General features: G+C 43.4%; 1 protein-coding gene across 5 annotated transcripts; it reads right to left on the bottom strand.

Annotated features, from left to right (window-relative positions):
- Window positions 1-387: 387 nt before the first annotated feature.
- Window positions 388-12,154, bottom strand: LOC121574065 (protein FAM53C-like). 5 transcript variants are annotated; one of them, XM_045222669.1, is made up of 5 exons: window positions 12,072-12,154; window positions 9,875-10,096; window positions 9,679-9,736; window positions 4,818-5,662; window positions 388-1,616 (listed from the first exon to the last, which is right to left on the bottom strand). In XM_045222669.1, exons 2-5 carry the CDS (start codon window positions 9,947-9,949, stop codon window positions 1,347-1,349), a joined length of 1,248 nt encoding a protein of 415 aa, XP_045078604.1. In that variant the 5' UTR covers window positions 9,950-10,096; window positions 12,072-12,154; the 3' UTR covers window positions 388-1,346. The 5 variants fall into 5 exon arrangements, with proteins under 5 accessions (XP_045078604.1, XP_045078607.1, XP_045078603.1 ...); XM_045222672.1 differs by having other exon boundaries at window positions 12,076-12,132; XM_045222668.1 differs by lacking the exon at window positions 12,072-12,154 and adding an exon at window positions 11,438-12,000.
- Between the last annotated feature and the right edge of the window lie 131 nt (window positions 12,155-12,285).

Raw genomic sequence — 12,285 nt, 5'->3', positions numbered from 1 at the left:
TGTATTCTCAACCACAGGCAGGCTGCTACTTCCGTTTCCCATTTATTGCCCAATTTAATCGCAACAGTTCAAGTGATTTTAGTGGAGGGCAGTCACAGAAAGGACAAGAGCGGACTCTATTACTGAGCTACTTGAGGATGAGGAGCATCAAGAGCGGACTCTATTACTGAGCTACTTGAGGATGAGGAGCATCAGATGCAGGGTATTTCTGACGTCATGGCATTATGTTCTATCATCACTCACTGCCACTAATGGTGGACAGTGATAGATGGGGGCTACTCATTCATGGTGGATGTGGACTGATACCTGACATGCATGCCTGAGATCAAGCATGTATACACACATTATTTCAATAATATTTTCAAAAAAGCTCACTGGACACTTCCCTTTCCTTGTAAAATAATTTCCAATAAACTTTATTTATTCAAAACGGAGTTTGAAATTGCCATCTTTTTAACACATACAATAAAAAACATCTCTAAAAGACAGCAATGGCCTGCCCCAGGTCTCCCAGCTACCATCTTTACACAACTTGTTTTCAACAAATGATCGCTGTATAATACAATATTACAATGTGCCCTCAGAATAGTGGTTGCTTCCATTTTTATGTTTTTGTTTAACTTGTCAAACAGTGCATTCATTATCAATGTCTATACATCTCTATTTTCAGAGGATGAGTCGTATAGATAAAAAATATAAAATAAAAGAAACTGCAGAAAAGAAACAATGAAAGGACTAATATCTACACAATTAATTTCCTTTTCATAGTTGTATTTTTTTGTTAACAGAACAAATATGGTGTCTTAAGGCTTATGCTGAATCATATGGATTCTTTACCAGAAACTAATAGGACCGCAGAAAGAAAACTGCAATGCCATACTTTCCTTTTGCATCAAACTGAACAAAACACAGATATTCAATTCACCACCATCATTCAAGAAAGTCTAGTCTTACTACTGTACCAAAAAAAGGCAATTGAGAGGAAAGTCATGTAAAAGAAAGAAAGCAACCAGAAGCGTGTTAGTCTTCCCAAATTCCATCCTAGTCTGTGAGGGTGCATTAAGAAGACATCCAACACACTACGGAAATAGCTGGCATCTCCAGCATTCAGATTATTCACAAGAATGTTTCAGCAACTGTTTCTGGAATGTACTCTGATGGAAGGACAGCATCCATGGCTACCTGAATTAATTGTTATTATTGGTAGAAGTCAAATCATGACCATTGTCAATGAGATTATATATACCCCAGCTCATCCCATGAGAGAGAAGTCGTGTTCCTGAGAGCCCTGCCGATGAAGTGTAGCAGGGTGGAGTGTTGAATGCTGGCGGTAAAGGGGAAAGATTTTAATTTTCTTCAATTAGGCTCAAATCTAGTTCTGTACAATCCCTCTCAAAGACACTCGGCTGACACTCTTCTCGATCAGGGTCTTCCTCCCCCTCTTCCCCCTCCTCGTCACTCTCACTTAGAGGTCCAATGCTTGTCCTTCCCAGCCCCTCTGCTGGTGAACACGACCCTCTGAAGTCCCCCAAAAAAGGCTCAAAGCCCATGCAAACATCCCCTCCACAAGCCAGCCTCCCACGCTCCATACCACTCAAGGGGTCTGTACTGCGAGTCTGAAAATACACAAATAGGATAAACATTTAAGAGAGAACAAGGCCTTGTTTACACATGTATCATCCCTCTCTAAAAAGACAAGAGCAGTCTACATTCTGGACTGCATTCAAACCACATGTTCTCTATTCATGATACAGAAATAGGTAAAGGGTTGCTCCATATGATTTCAATCACTTTCTGACTGCACCCCTTTTTTATTTGAACAAAACCTTCCATGGTAGAAGTGGTCAGAAAGTTTTTGGATCTGAATGCCAAAACATTCAGGAGATAGAGGTGCTCAAAGTTGACCCATTTTGCAAACCCACCCTACCATGAGACATCCATGTCTTCATGACTTGAACATAAATTACCTAAAAACTTAAGATGGCGGCGTACACATTGTTGGATTTTTTTCACGGAGCAAAAAAAAATATTTAAATAACAGAGCATTTTCTAAATTAAAAAAATGGACCCCCTGCAACTAGACAAGGACATTGAGACTCTTGTTTCCACGAATCGAGGATGAAGACAGTATCGCCAAGGTTGGTAGAAAATTCTCTGTGCTACACCAAACAGTACCTAACCTAAATGGATAGCCAATTTTTTGGGTTAAATCACAATATCTGGTGTTACAATCTGTAGCTAATGTTTTGGTTGATAAATGAACTAAAACGTGAATAAAATTGTAATTTCAACTTTCAAATGGTACCACAAAGATGGTTGGAGGTCCACACACCAGATAACGTTGACTTGAGTGGGAATATCCATTGTTTAAAATTAAACTGTCAATCTTCCATAGAAAACCTATTGAAATCATTGAAATATAGACATTTTCATTAAATGTTGACATTCAACGGTGGGTGGACTGGTGGCCATCTTTCTGGTAGTAATTTAAACATAAAAATTAAATTAAATGTCAATAGTGTACCAGCTAAATTGAAGTTGTCTGAAGGGATAGGTCCATTCTATGAATTCTGTTTCTATGAATGAAATGACACCCACCAGGTACTCAAGAGAATGCTGCATCTCAACCGATGACGGTAAAATAGGCTATGTAAATATTTTTCAGTAATGAAAACATGGATGATGTCTCATGGTAGGGTGGGGTATGCAAAACAGGTCAACTTTGAGCACCTCTATCTCCCTAAATGTTTGGGCACTCCGGTCCAAATGTCCCTTTCTGACCACTTCTACCATGGGCAAACTTGAATGGAAGGTTTCGTTCAAATCTAAAGGGGTGCAGTCAGAAAATTATTGAATTCATATGGAACAACCCAAATCAAATGATACCAAGTTGATATAACTGGTTAGGAAGTGGAAAAATGAAGCATCATACATAATCTTTCTGATTCTTACAACATGGGCGCAGCAGTTTAGTTTGTCACATTTTAAAAGAAAATCCTGAACTAACAATAGAAACAAGGGTAATATGATGCCACATCTCCCTGAAAATGAACTGGGCTCGTATTGTTAACTTCAATATATGGGGTTGAACTACCAAATACTGTAGGTGTAAGCCTAGTCTCGTATGCCCGACTCAAACTCTTCTAATAAGCTCTTCCAATGACTGTGGCTGCTGAAAGAGACTATTCTAAACCTAACCAGAACAACTGTTTTACATATACACCACATGTAAAGGATTCGGGCTAAATTAACCTGCAACTTTTAAGTGTAGCGTACCTTGTTTTTTTAATGTGAGGGGGTGACTGGGTGGGTACACTGAAAAGGGATGCCAGACTTTCTGCAGCTGCATGTAAATTATATGCAAATACATTCAAGAGTGAGTCTTGGTGTACAGTATAACATTGGCCTGGCATTGCCTACATTGAGAGCCATTGGCACCCTGGGGCATGGGAGCAGAAGAGACATCTGTGGCCTGGGACGATGGGTAACAAGAACAATAATACACAGGTGTGGTCTGTATTCTAAGAATGGAGGTATGGGTGAACGTTGCCTCTGCATGTCTATTGATGTTGTAAAGATAAATGGTCCATCTCGCTGATGAAATGGAATGTTTCTTACAGTACGGTTAGACTGTGTGATTTGACAAGTTTAACAAGGATGCTTTTTGAGCCTTAAAGGTAGACTCTGCGATATGACGTCGATGCTAGGGGTGTGCCGAGTAGTCGGACAAAACAAGTATCGTAATGGATATGGGCAATTTTCTGGATACGATTATGATCAGAGTATTTTTTTTAATTATCCATGATCGGAAAAAACGTAATTTTTGTGTGCCAGCATGCATCTTTCTCATGTCAGTCAGTCATGTGCGAGGTTTTACGTGGTCTAAATAACTCAACTGGCTAGTTTGCCTGTCTGTAAAGAGAAGGGCGGGATATATGTTGATCCTGCTGCTCTGATTGGAGAGAGTGAATCCGTCCACTCGCATCATCATTTTGGTCTGATCATTTAGATTGTTGATGCCTGCTACTATGATAAATCGCATGGCGAGGACGTTTGCTATCAAGCTATCAATGTGCATAATATCTAACAAGCGGGGCAAGGGTAGGGAAAAAATATTAAACACTGATGCGCATTCTGACTGAGTTACTGCAAACTTGGCTGCCTGCTGCAAATTGAGGACACACATACACCCATTCGCGCGCTGTTCCTAATCTGCAGGGAGGTATTTTGCCAACATCTATTTAGGCATATTAAAACGCTTTAGTTTTTTTTCCGATCACAAGTATCATCCGATATTCAACTGTCAATTTACGGATATGACTAAGAGTACGGCCATGTCGGCACACCCCTAGTAGATGCAGAATGTAAACAGCATAGTGGGTCAATTTCTGCAACAGTAGGGAAGTGGATATTCGACCTGCTGAACAAACATTTAAGATTAGGCATAGGGGTCTAAATTAATTAAGGTTAAAGGTAGACTCAGCAATATGACGTAGGTGCAGAAAATAAACAGCATAGTGGGTCAATTTCCACAACAACTAAGAGTGGTCAGGTTTCGTTTCCCTGGCACTGTTTCCGAATGCTAATGTTTTAGCCTTTGTGGCACAAATCCCATGCATTGCGGTCATATCTTGTCCATAGACTGCTTACAGGGTAAGGAAACCAATATTCCATTATGTAATTTGGGTGAACTATCACTTTAACCTTCAAATTAACAACCTTCCTCTGGCTAGGAGAGGGCATGATCCACCTCCACCGATCTACATACAGCAACCATTTCTATTCATTTCCTGACCCTTAAATGATATTTTGTTTACCCGAGTCATCTTGGTGAAATCCAGTACTGGCCGGGCAAATGGTCTGTCTGGGTCACGGCGTCGCTTCAGGCCCGGTTTGAGAAGGAGCAGGTCACAGGGCTGGGAGTGGCAGCGCGGGAGCTGAGGGGGGATGGCCCGGCGAAGCGAGGACGGGGTGCTGCAGGCAGAGGAGGGCGAAGCAGGCACAGCCGGAGGGGGTGCTGCACGCTGCGGTGGAACTGGAGGCGGGGGCAGGAACTGGGCGGCAGCCTCTCTGATAAGGACAGGGGACAGAGAGAAGCGTCGCTGTGGAGGAGGGGGAGGGTGGAGCGGGGACGGAGAAGAGGAGCAGGACGACGGGGAGGGGAAGAAACAGCAGCAGGCGCCTCCTCCAGCAGTGTCACTGGGGTCCCATGGGAAATTCCAGGGCAGTGGGGAGTCAGGGGAGAGAGCAAGGCTAAAGAATGTGGGGCTTGAAGAAGAGTATAGTGAAGAGTTTAGAGACGAGCTAGGAGCACGAAGTGGACAAGGTCCCCCCGCTCCCCCTCCACTGTGGCATTGGCGATTCACAGGTGTCCAGACCCTCGAGGCGCTGGGCCGCCAGGTATAACGGCAGCGTGAAAGGTCCTCTGGCACGGACAGTGAACGACAGTGGCGTTTGGGGGGTGGCGGGGGGGGAGGGGGTGCACCTGGAAAAGACAGGTCTGTCACTGAGGTGCTTGGGACCAGGGGCCGGTGCAGGGCTTCCCCCTCTGCCAGGTGAGTTTCGGGGGGAACCAGAGGGACAGGGCAGGGGGGGAAGCTGGAGCTCAGCACACCCTGCAGGCCAGGCTTGGAGGGAGGGCAGAGCTGCCAATAACTGCTCTCTATGAGAATAAGGAGAAAGATGATACCATTAATTAGAGCTGGGATGATAAACCGAAAATTATCGACATGGACCAAACCGACCACTCAAATATACACTGCTCAAAAAAATAAAGGGAACACTAAAATAACAAATCCTAGATCTGAATGAATGAAATAATCTTATTAAATACTTTTTTCTTTACATAGTTGAATGTGCTGACAACAAAATCACACAAAAATGATCAATGGAAATCAAATGTATCAACCCATAGAGGTCTGGATTTGGAGTCACCCTCAAAATTAAAGTGGAAAACCACACTACAGGCTGATCCAACTTTGATGTAATGTCCTTAAAACAAGTCAAAATTAGGCTCAGTAGTGTGTGTGGCCTCCACGTGCCTGTATGACCTTCCTACAACGCCTGGGCATGCTCCTGATGAGGTGGCGGATGGTCTCCTGAGGGATCTCCTCCCAGACCTGGACTAAAGCATCCGCCAACTCCTGGACAGTCTGTGGTGCAATGTGGCGTTGGTGGATGGAGCGAGACATGATGTCCCAGATGTGCTCAATTGGATTCAGGTCTGGGGAATGGGCGGGCCAGTCCATAGCATCAATGCCTTCCTCTTGCAGGAACTGCTGACACACTCCAGTCATATGAGGTCTAGCATTGCCTTTCATTAGGAGGAACCCAGGGCCAACCGCACCAGCATATGGTCTCACAAGGGGTCTGAGGATCTCATCTCGGTACCTAATGGCACTCAGGCTACCTCTGGCGAGAACATGGAGGGCTGTGAGGCCCCCCAAAGAAATGCCAACCCACACCATGACTGACCCACCGCCAAACCAGTCATGCTGGAGGATGTTGCAGGCAGCAGAACGTTCTCCACGGCGTCTCCAGACTGTCACATGTGCTCAGTGTGAACCTGTTTTCATCTGTGAAGAGCACAGGGCGCCAGTGACGAATTTGCCAATCTTGGTGTTCTCTGGCAAATGCCAAACGTCCTGCACGGTGTTGGGCTGTAAGCACAACCCCCACCTGTGGACGTCGGGCCCTCATACCACCCTCATGGAGTCTGTTTCTGACCATTTGAGCAGACACATGCACATTTGTGGCCTGCTGGAGGTCATTTTGCAGGGCTCTGGCAGTGCTCCTTCTGCTCCTCCTTGCACAAAGGCGGAGGTAGCAGTCCTGCTGCTGGGTTGTTGCCCTCCTACGGCCTCCTCCACATCTCCTGATGTACTGGCCTGTCTCCTGGTAGCGACTCCATGCTCTGGACACTACGCTGACAGACACAGCAAACCTTGCCACAGCTCGCATTGATGTGCCATCCTGGATGAGCTGCACTACCTGAGCCACTTGTGTGGGTTGTAGACTCCGTCTCATGCTACCACTAGAGTGAAAGCACCGCCAGCATTCAAAAGTGACCAAAACATCAGCCAGGAAGCATAGGAACTGAGAAGTGGTCTGTGGTCACCACCTGCAAAACCAGTCCTTTATTGGGAGTGTCTTGCTAATTGCCTATAAATTTCCACCTATTGTCTATTCCATTTGCACAACAGCATGTGACATTTATTGTCAATCAGTGTTGCTTCCTAAGTGGACAGTTTGATTTCACAGAAGTGTGATTGACTTGGAGTTACATTGTGTTGTTTAAGTGTTCCCTTTATTTTTTTGAGCTATATATTTTTTTACTATACTAGAGAAATGTGAAGTTTAAAAAAAAGTCTGCTAATTTGGGCAATTGCTAACGGGACATTTGATAACTACAACATTCAAAGTAGTAGTAGCAGTTAAAAGTATACTAACGTAACTATGGTGCACATTGTTAGACTTATCGTTCTATTTATTTATTGTGATAATTCAGTCAATTTATTGTGATATGGATTTTTGTCCATATCGCCCAGCTCTAACATTAATAGAAACTACTGTTGAGGTTTATTTAATTCAATGATATGTGAGAAAATGGAAAAAAGGCAATTCATTCCTGATACAATGTAGTTGCAGCTTGACACTGGTCCGGAAGCTAATTTCTTACAATTCTATCCATTTTACCATGGGGTTTTGTAGTGTGTATTTAAATAATGTATTCTCGACATTGCTCATTCTAATATTTCTACTACTTTACATCTTAGTTACGCTGTTTATACACACTGCATATATATATATATACACATACACTGGATTCTTGACAGCTTACTCTAGTATATCTACTGCTGTACATACAGTGCATTCAAAAAGAATTCAGACCCCTTCCCCTTTTCCACATTTTGTTACGTTACAGCCTTATTCTAAAATTGATTAAATTAATTTATCAATCTACACACAATACCCAATAATTACAAAGCGAAAACAGGTTTAGAAATTGTTGCAAATGTATTACAAAATAAAAATACCTTACTTACATAAGTATTAAGAGCCTTTGCTCGAAATTGAGCTCAAGTTCATCCTGTTTCCATTGATCATCCTTGAGATGTTTCTACAACTTGATTGGAGTCCACCTGTGGTAAATTCAATTGATTGGACATGATTTGGAAAGGCACACACCTGTCTATATAAGGTTCCACAGCATGTTAGAGCAAAAACCAAGCCATGAGGTCGAAGGAATTGTCTGTAGAGCTCCGAGACAGGATTGTGTCGAGGCACAGATCTGGGGAAGGGTAACAAAACATTTATGCAGCATTGAAGATCCCCATGAAAACAGTGGCCTCCATCATTCTTAAATGGAATTAGTTTGGAACCACGAACACTCTTCCTAGAGCGGGACGCCCGGCCAAACTGAGAAATCGGGGAAGAAGGGCCTTGGTCAGGGAGGTGACTAAGAACCCAATGGTCACTCTGACAGAGCTCCAGAGTTCCTTTGTGGAGATGGGAGAACCTTCCAGAAGGACAACCATCTCTGCAGTACTCCACCAATCAGGCCTATATGTTAGAGTGGCCAGACGGAAGCAACTCCTCAGTAAAAGGCACATGACAGCCCACTTGGAGTTTGCCAAAAGGCACCTAAAGGACTCTCAGACCATGAGAAACAAGATTCTCTGGTCTGATGAAACCAAGATGTGACGCTTGGCATTCAGGCCAAAGAGTTCTGTCTGGAGGAAACCTGCCACAATCCCTACGGTGAAGCATGCTGCCACCACCATCATACTGTGGGGATGTTTTTCAGCGGCAGGGACTGGGAGACTAGTCAGGATCGAAGGAAAGATGAACGGAGCAAAGTACAGAAAGATCCTTGATGAAAACCTGCTCCAGAGCACTCAGAACCTCAGACTGGGGCGAAGGTTCACCTTCCAACAGGACAACGACCCTAAGCACACAGCAAAGACAACGCAGGAGTGGCTTCGCGACAAGTCTCGATGTCCTTGAGTGGCCCAGCCAGAGCCCGGACTTGAACCCAATCCAACATCTTTGGAGAGACCTGAAAATAGCTGTGGAGCGACGCTCCCCATCAAACCTGACAGAGCTTGAGAGGATCTGCAGAGGAGAATCTCCCCAAATACAGGTGTGCCAAGCTTGTAGCATCATACCCAAGAAGACTTGAGGATGTAATCGTTGCCAAAGGTGCTTCAACAAAGTACTGAGTAAAGGGTCTGAATACTTATGTAAATGTCATATTTCAGTTGTTTATTTTTAATACATTTGCAAAAATGTATAAAAACCTGTTTTTGCTTTGTCATTATGGGGTATTGTGTGTAGCTTGATCAGGGTAAAAAACAAACAATTTAATCAATTTCAGAATAAGGCTGTAACGTAACAAAATGTGGAAAAAGTCAAGGGGTCCGAATGCACTGTATCACTGAGTCTACCTTTAAGAAGACCCCCTTTGCATGATCAGCCTGAGAAGGTACATGCATGTAATAGATTACGTAATGTGGTTTCCTGTTAACAAGCTATAGAACCATTTCCCTTCTGTAATTTGGAATTAACCTCCATTAGTCTGTTCTCGTTAACTTGGCACAGTGCAAAGCCAAAGTTGCAATGCCTAATGCAAGACATTGCTGAATAACGGGCTAAGTGGCTTTACTTGTACATACTCACCAGGCATCAATCCATTTGTAGGCCAGCAAATTCCTAGGTTGTTGGGGTCCAGCTGAGACTGGAAGACAGACATGTTCATTTGGAGGAGCAATTGACAGCAAGAGACATAAATGGTCATAAAGCTGAGCACTGTGTTACAATCAAGACAAGGACATGCAAGCAGAGTCATAGGCTGACACAAGTGAAGACACCTTACCACGTTGAGGGCCCTTTGGTGAGCGTTGCTGTCCAGACTACTTTTCTGCAGATGCTCGATGATCAGTGTGACCATGCATGGTTGCGAGGAGCAGGGGGGTGTCCCTCTGTCTGTTCGTCTAATTGTGAGCGGCAGAGCTTCTCTGGCACCTCCACTCCTCCTCTGGGCCAGGTTGCCCTGCCCAGTCTCACTGGGACATGATCATCCCTGTAGTCAGCTCACCTGAACAGTCAAGTCCGACAGCAGGACCACTGTTAGTTTGGAACCACTTTTGTTTTCTCAACAGGAAATGACAGTGCAGGGGTTTTCAAACAGTGGTGGTACCTCTCAAATGCAAAAAAAACTGTTAATGTTTTCGGACATTTGTAATAATCACATATTCATGTTCTGTACAGTTCGCCATATTGACTTTTGGTAAACCCATCACTTTCTCTGTATCTTACGAAGTAGACAAAATAGGCCTAGATGTCAAAATTTTGTATTTTCCAGACCTAGAAGATGGACTGCCATAACTTTAACAGGTCTTTAGATGCTCAACCACTGACCAAACGTGCTCACTGATGTGTTCGGACACACCATCTCTGTGAGTGCAGAAATAATGGTGACAGGTGCCTGGGGAAAGCAAGTACAACGACTCAAGGGGCCTGTTGTCCAGGGATGGCCTGCCTGATGCCACTCGGGGTTTATTAAATACCTTCTCAAGATCACTAGGCACATGTCCAACAACCAGAAAATGTAACCAAAAACGAACACCTCAACCAGTAACCTGGATTATGGATACGTGAATTTGAAAAGGGTGCATACTGAGGTCCAATCTGGCAAAGTACCAAGCATGTCATGATCTATCAAGAACTGGCATGCTCTTCTTCACTCAATAATAACATTTGCAACGGAACAGATTGAGAAAAAGCTTCTTAGCTAGCCAGGTAGCTACCATTTTGATGAGGGCATTTGGAAAGCAAGAATGATAGCTACATAAATAGTAGATATCTAAATTATGGTATACTTGCTGTCCATTACAAACCTTTCAAATGAGCAATGTGTGGTAGCTAGCTATTCATTCACAATTAGTATATCATCGTTTTGAAGGTCGGTCTAAACCCCTTCACAGAATATGAAGCATTCACTTAGCTAGCTAAGTCAAGATGGCTAACGTTAGCAATAGCAAGCCGCACTGTGACAATCTGATACTAAGTGAGCTCCGTTAGCTAACGCTAATCGTCATTTTATATGGTTAGCAAGCTAGCTAGCTTAGCGTACGTCCATTTAACTGATTATGAAGACAAACACACATACTCACGAAAACACAATAGCTTGTTAGCCTGTAATAAATAAACAATGAATTACCCACTCCCCACTATCCGATTTAATCACTAGCTGTCGAGGCTCGCGAGCTATTGCATGCATATATTGCTACAGCCTTGGACCGCTGTGCTGTCTCTAGGACGCGTGCTAGCAAAACACGGCCATGCAGAATATGATGCAGCTAGACATTTCAGAGAAATAAAGCTGCTATCAATAACCTTTCTTTGTAACGGCTACTTGATTAAATGTCGTTCTTACCTTGACGACCAAGAACACCACCGGACCTCAGACAAGGATTAAATACTGCTCGTGAAGGATAAACCAATTTGGAGCCTGTGCAGCATGCGACTAGCAGCCACACTAGTATCTATGCGTCTCGGATATTATTGACCTATTAAAAGCATAACATGTACCAGACCATTCGTTGATTACAATATCTGGAACATAACATGCACGTCATAATCAACGTGCCGTTGAAATATACAAGACATAGTCTTAGAAAAATAGCATAGCGTACAATCAATTCAGTCGTCCATTTAAAATAAATAAAAAAAACGTTCAAGCCAGTGAGCGATTGGAATTTATAAATAACATCACTGCGTGAGAGTGGGCGCATTCAATGATAATTCAAACAAAATATTTAATGTAGTTGACGTACAATAGCGTAGAATTTTAAAAGCATGGATTACATTTTTTTAAAGGTTGTCAAGTCGCAAGAGTTCATTCATGCTTGAAAATGGCACAACTTTGACTGAACAGACGGAGGGTTATTAGATGGCTATAACGTGTGGTACTTGTAGTTCGCTATATTAGGATCAGTTAACTTGTGACAAATTGATAGGCCCTGGGACAATTTTACAATCACGCCTTAATACGGCACTTTTCATATTACCTACTGAAGGGTCTCGATATCATCCTACCGTACAAGGTATTGGTGAGGCAAGTACAAGAAATAGCGTATACCGTAATCTTGTGGATGCTTTGAATACTGCAGTTAGTGTTGCATGTTGGACGGGCCAAATGAAAGCGCAAGACGTTAGCGCTCAGCGCTGTCCCCCAATCCCGGAGACCCATTAAGCCAGGAAAGCCAACTTTGCGGACACTGC

This window comes from Coregonus clupeaformis, chromosome 9 (assembly GCF_020615455.1).
Source record: "Coregonus clupeaformis isolate EN_2021a chromosome 9, ASM2061545v1, whole genome shotgun sequence".
NCBI lineage: Eukaryota > Metazoa > Chordata > Actinopteri > Salmoniformes > Salmonidae > Coregonus > Coregonus clupeaformis.
This window is presented reverse-complemented; position numbering and strand designations above follow the sequence as displayed.

Coding starts and splice junctions, on each gene's coding strand:
- LOC121574065 (XM_045222669.1), bottom strand. CDS start 9,949: ATGGTCACACTGATCATCGAGCATCTGCAGAAAAGTAGTCTGGACAGC. Junction 9,737..9,874: donor ACCAAAGGGCCCTCAACGTG/GTAAGGTGTCTT, acceptor TCTGTCTTCCAG/TCTCAGCTGGACCCCAACAA. Junction 1,617..4,817: donor ATTTCACCAAGATGACTCGG/GTAAACAAAATA, acceptor GTGTATTTTCAG/ACTCGCAGTACAGACCCCTT.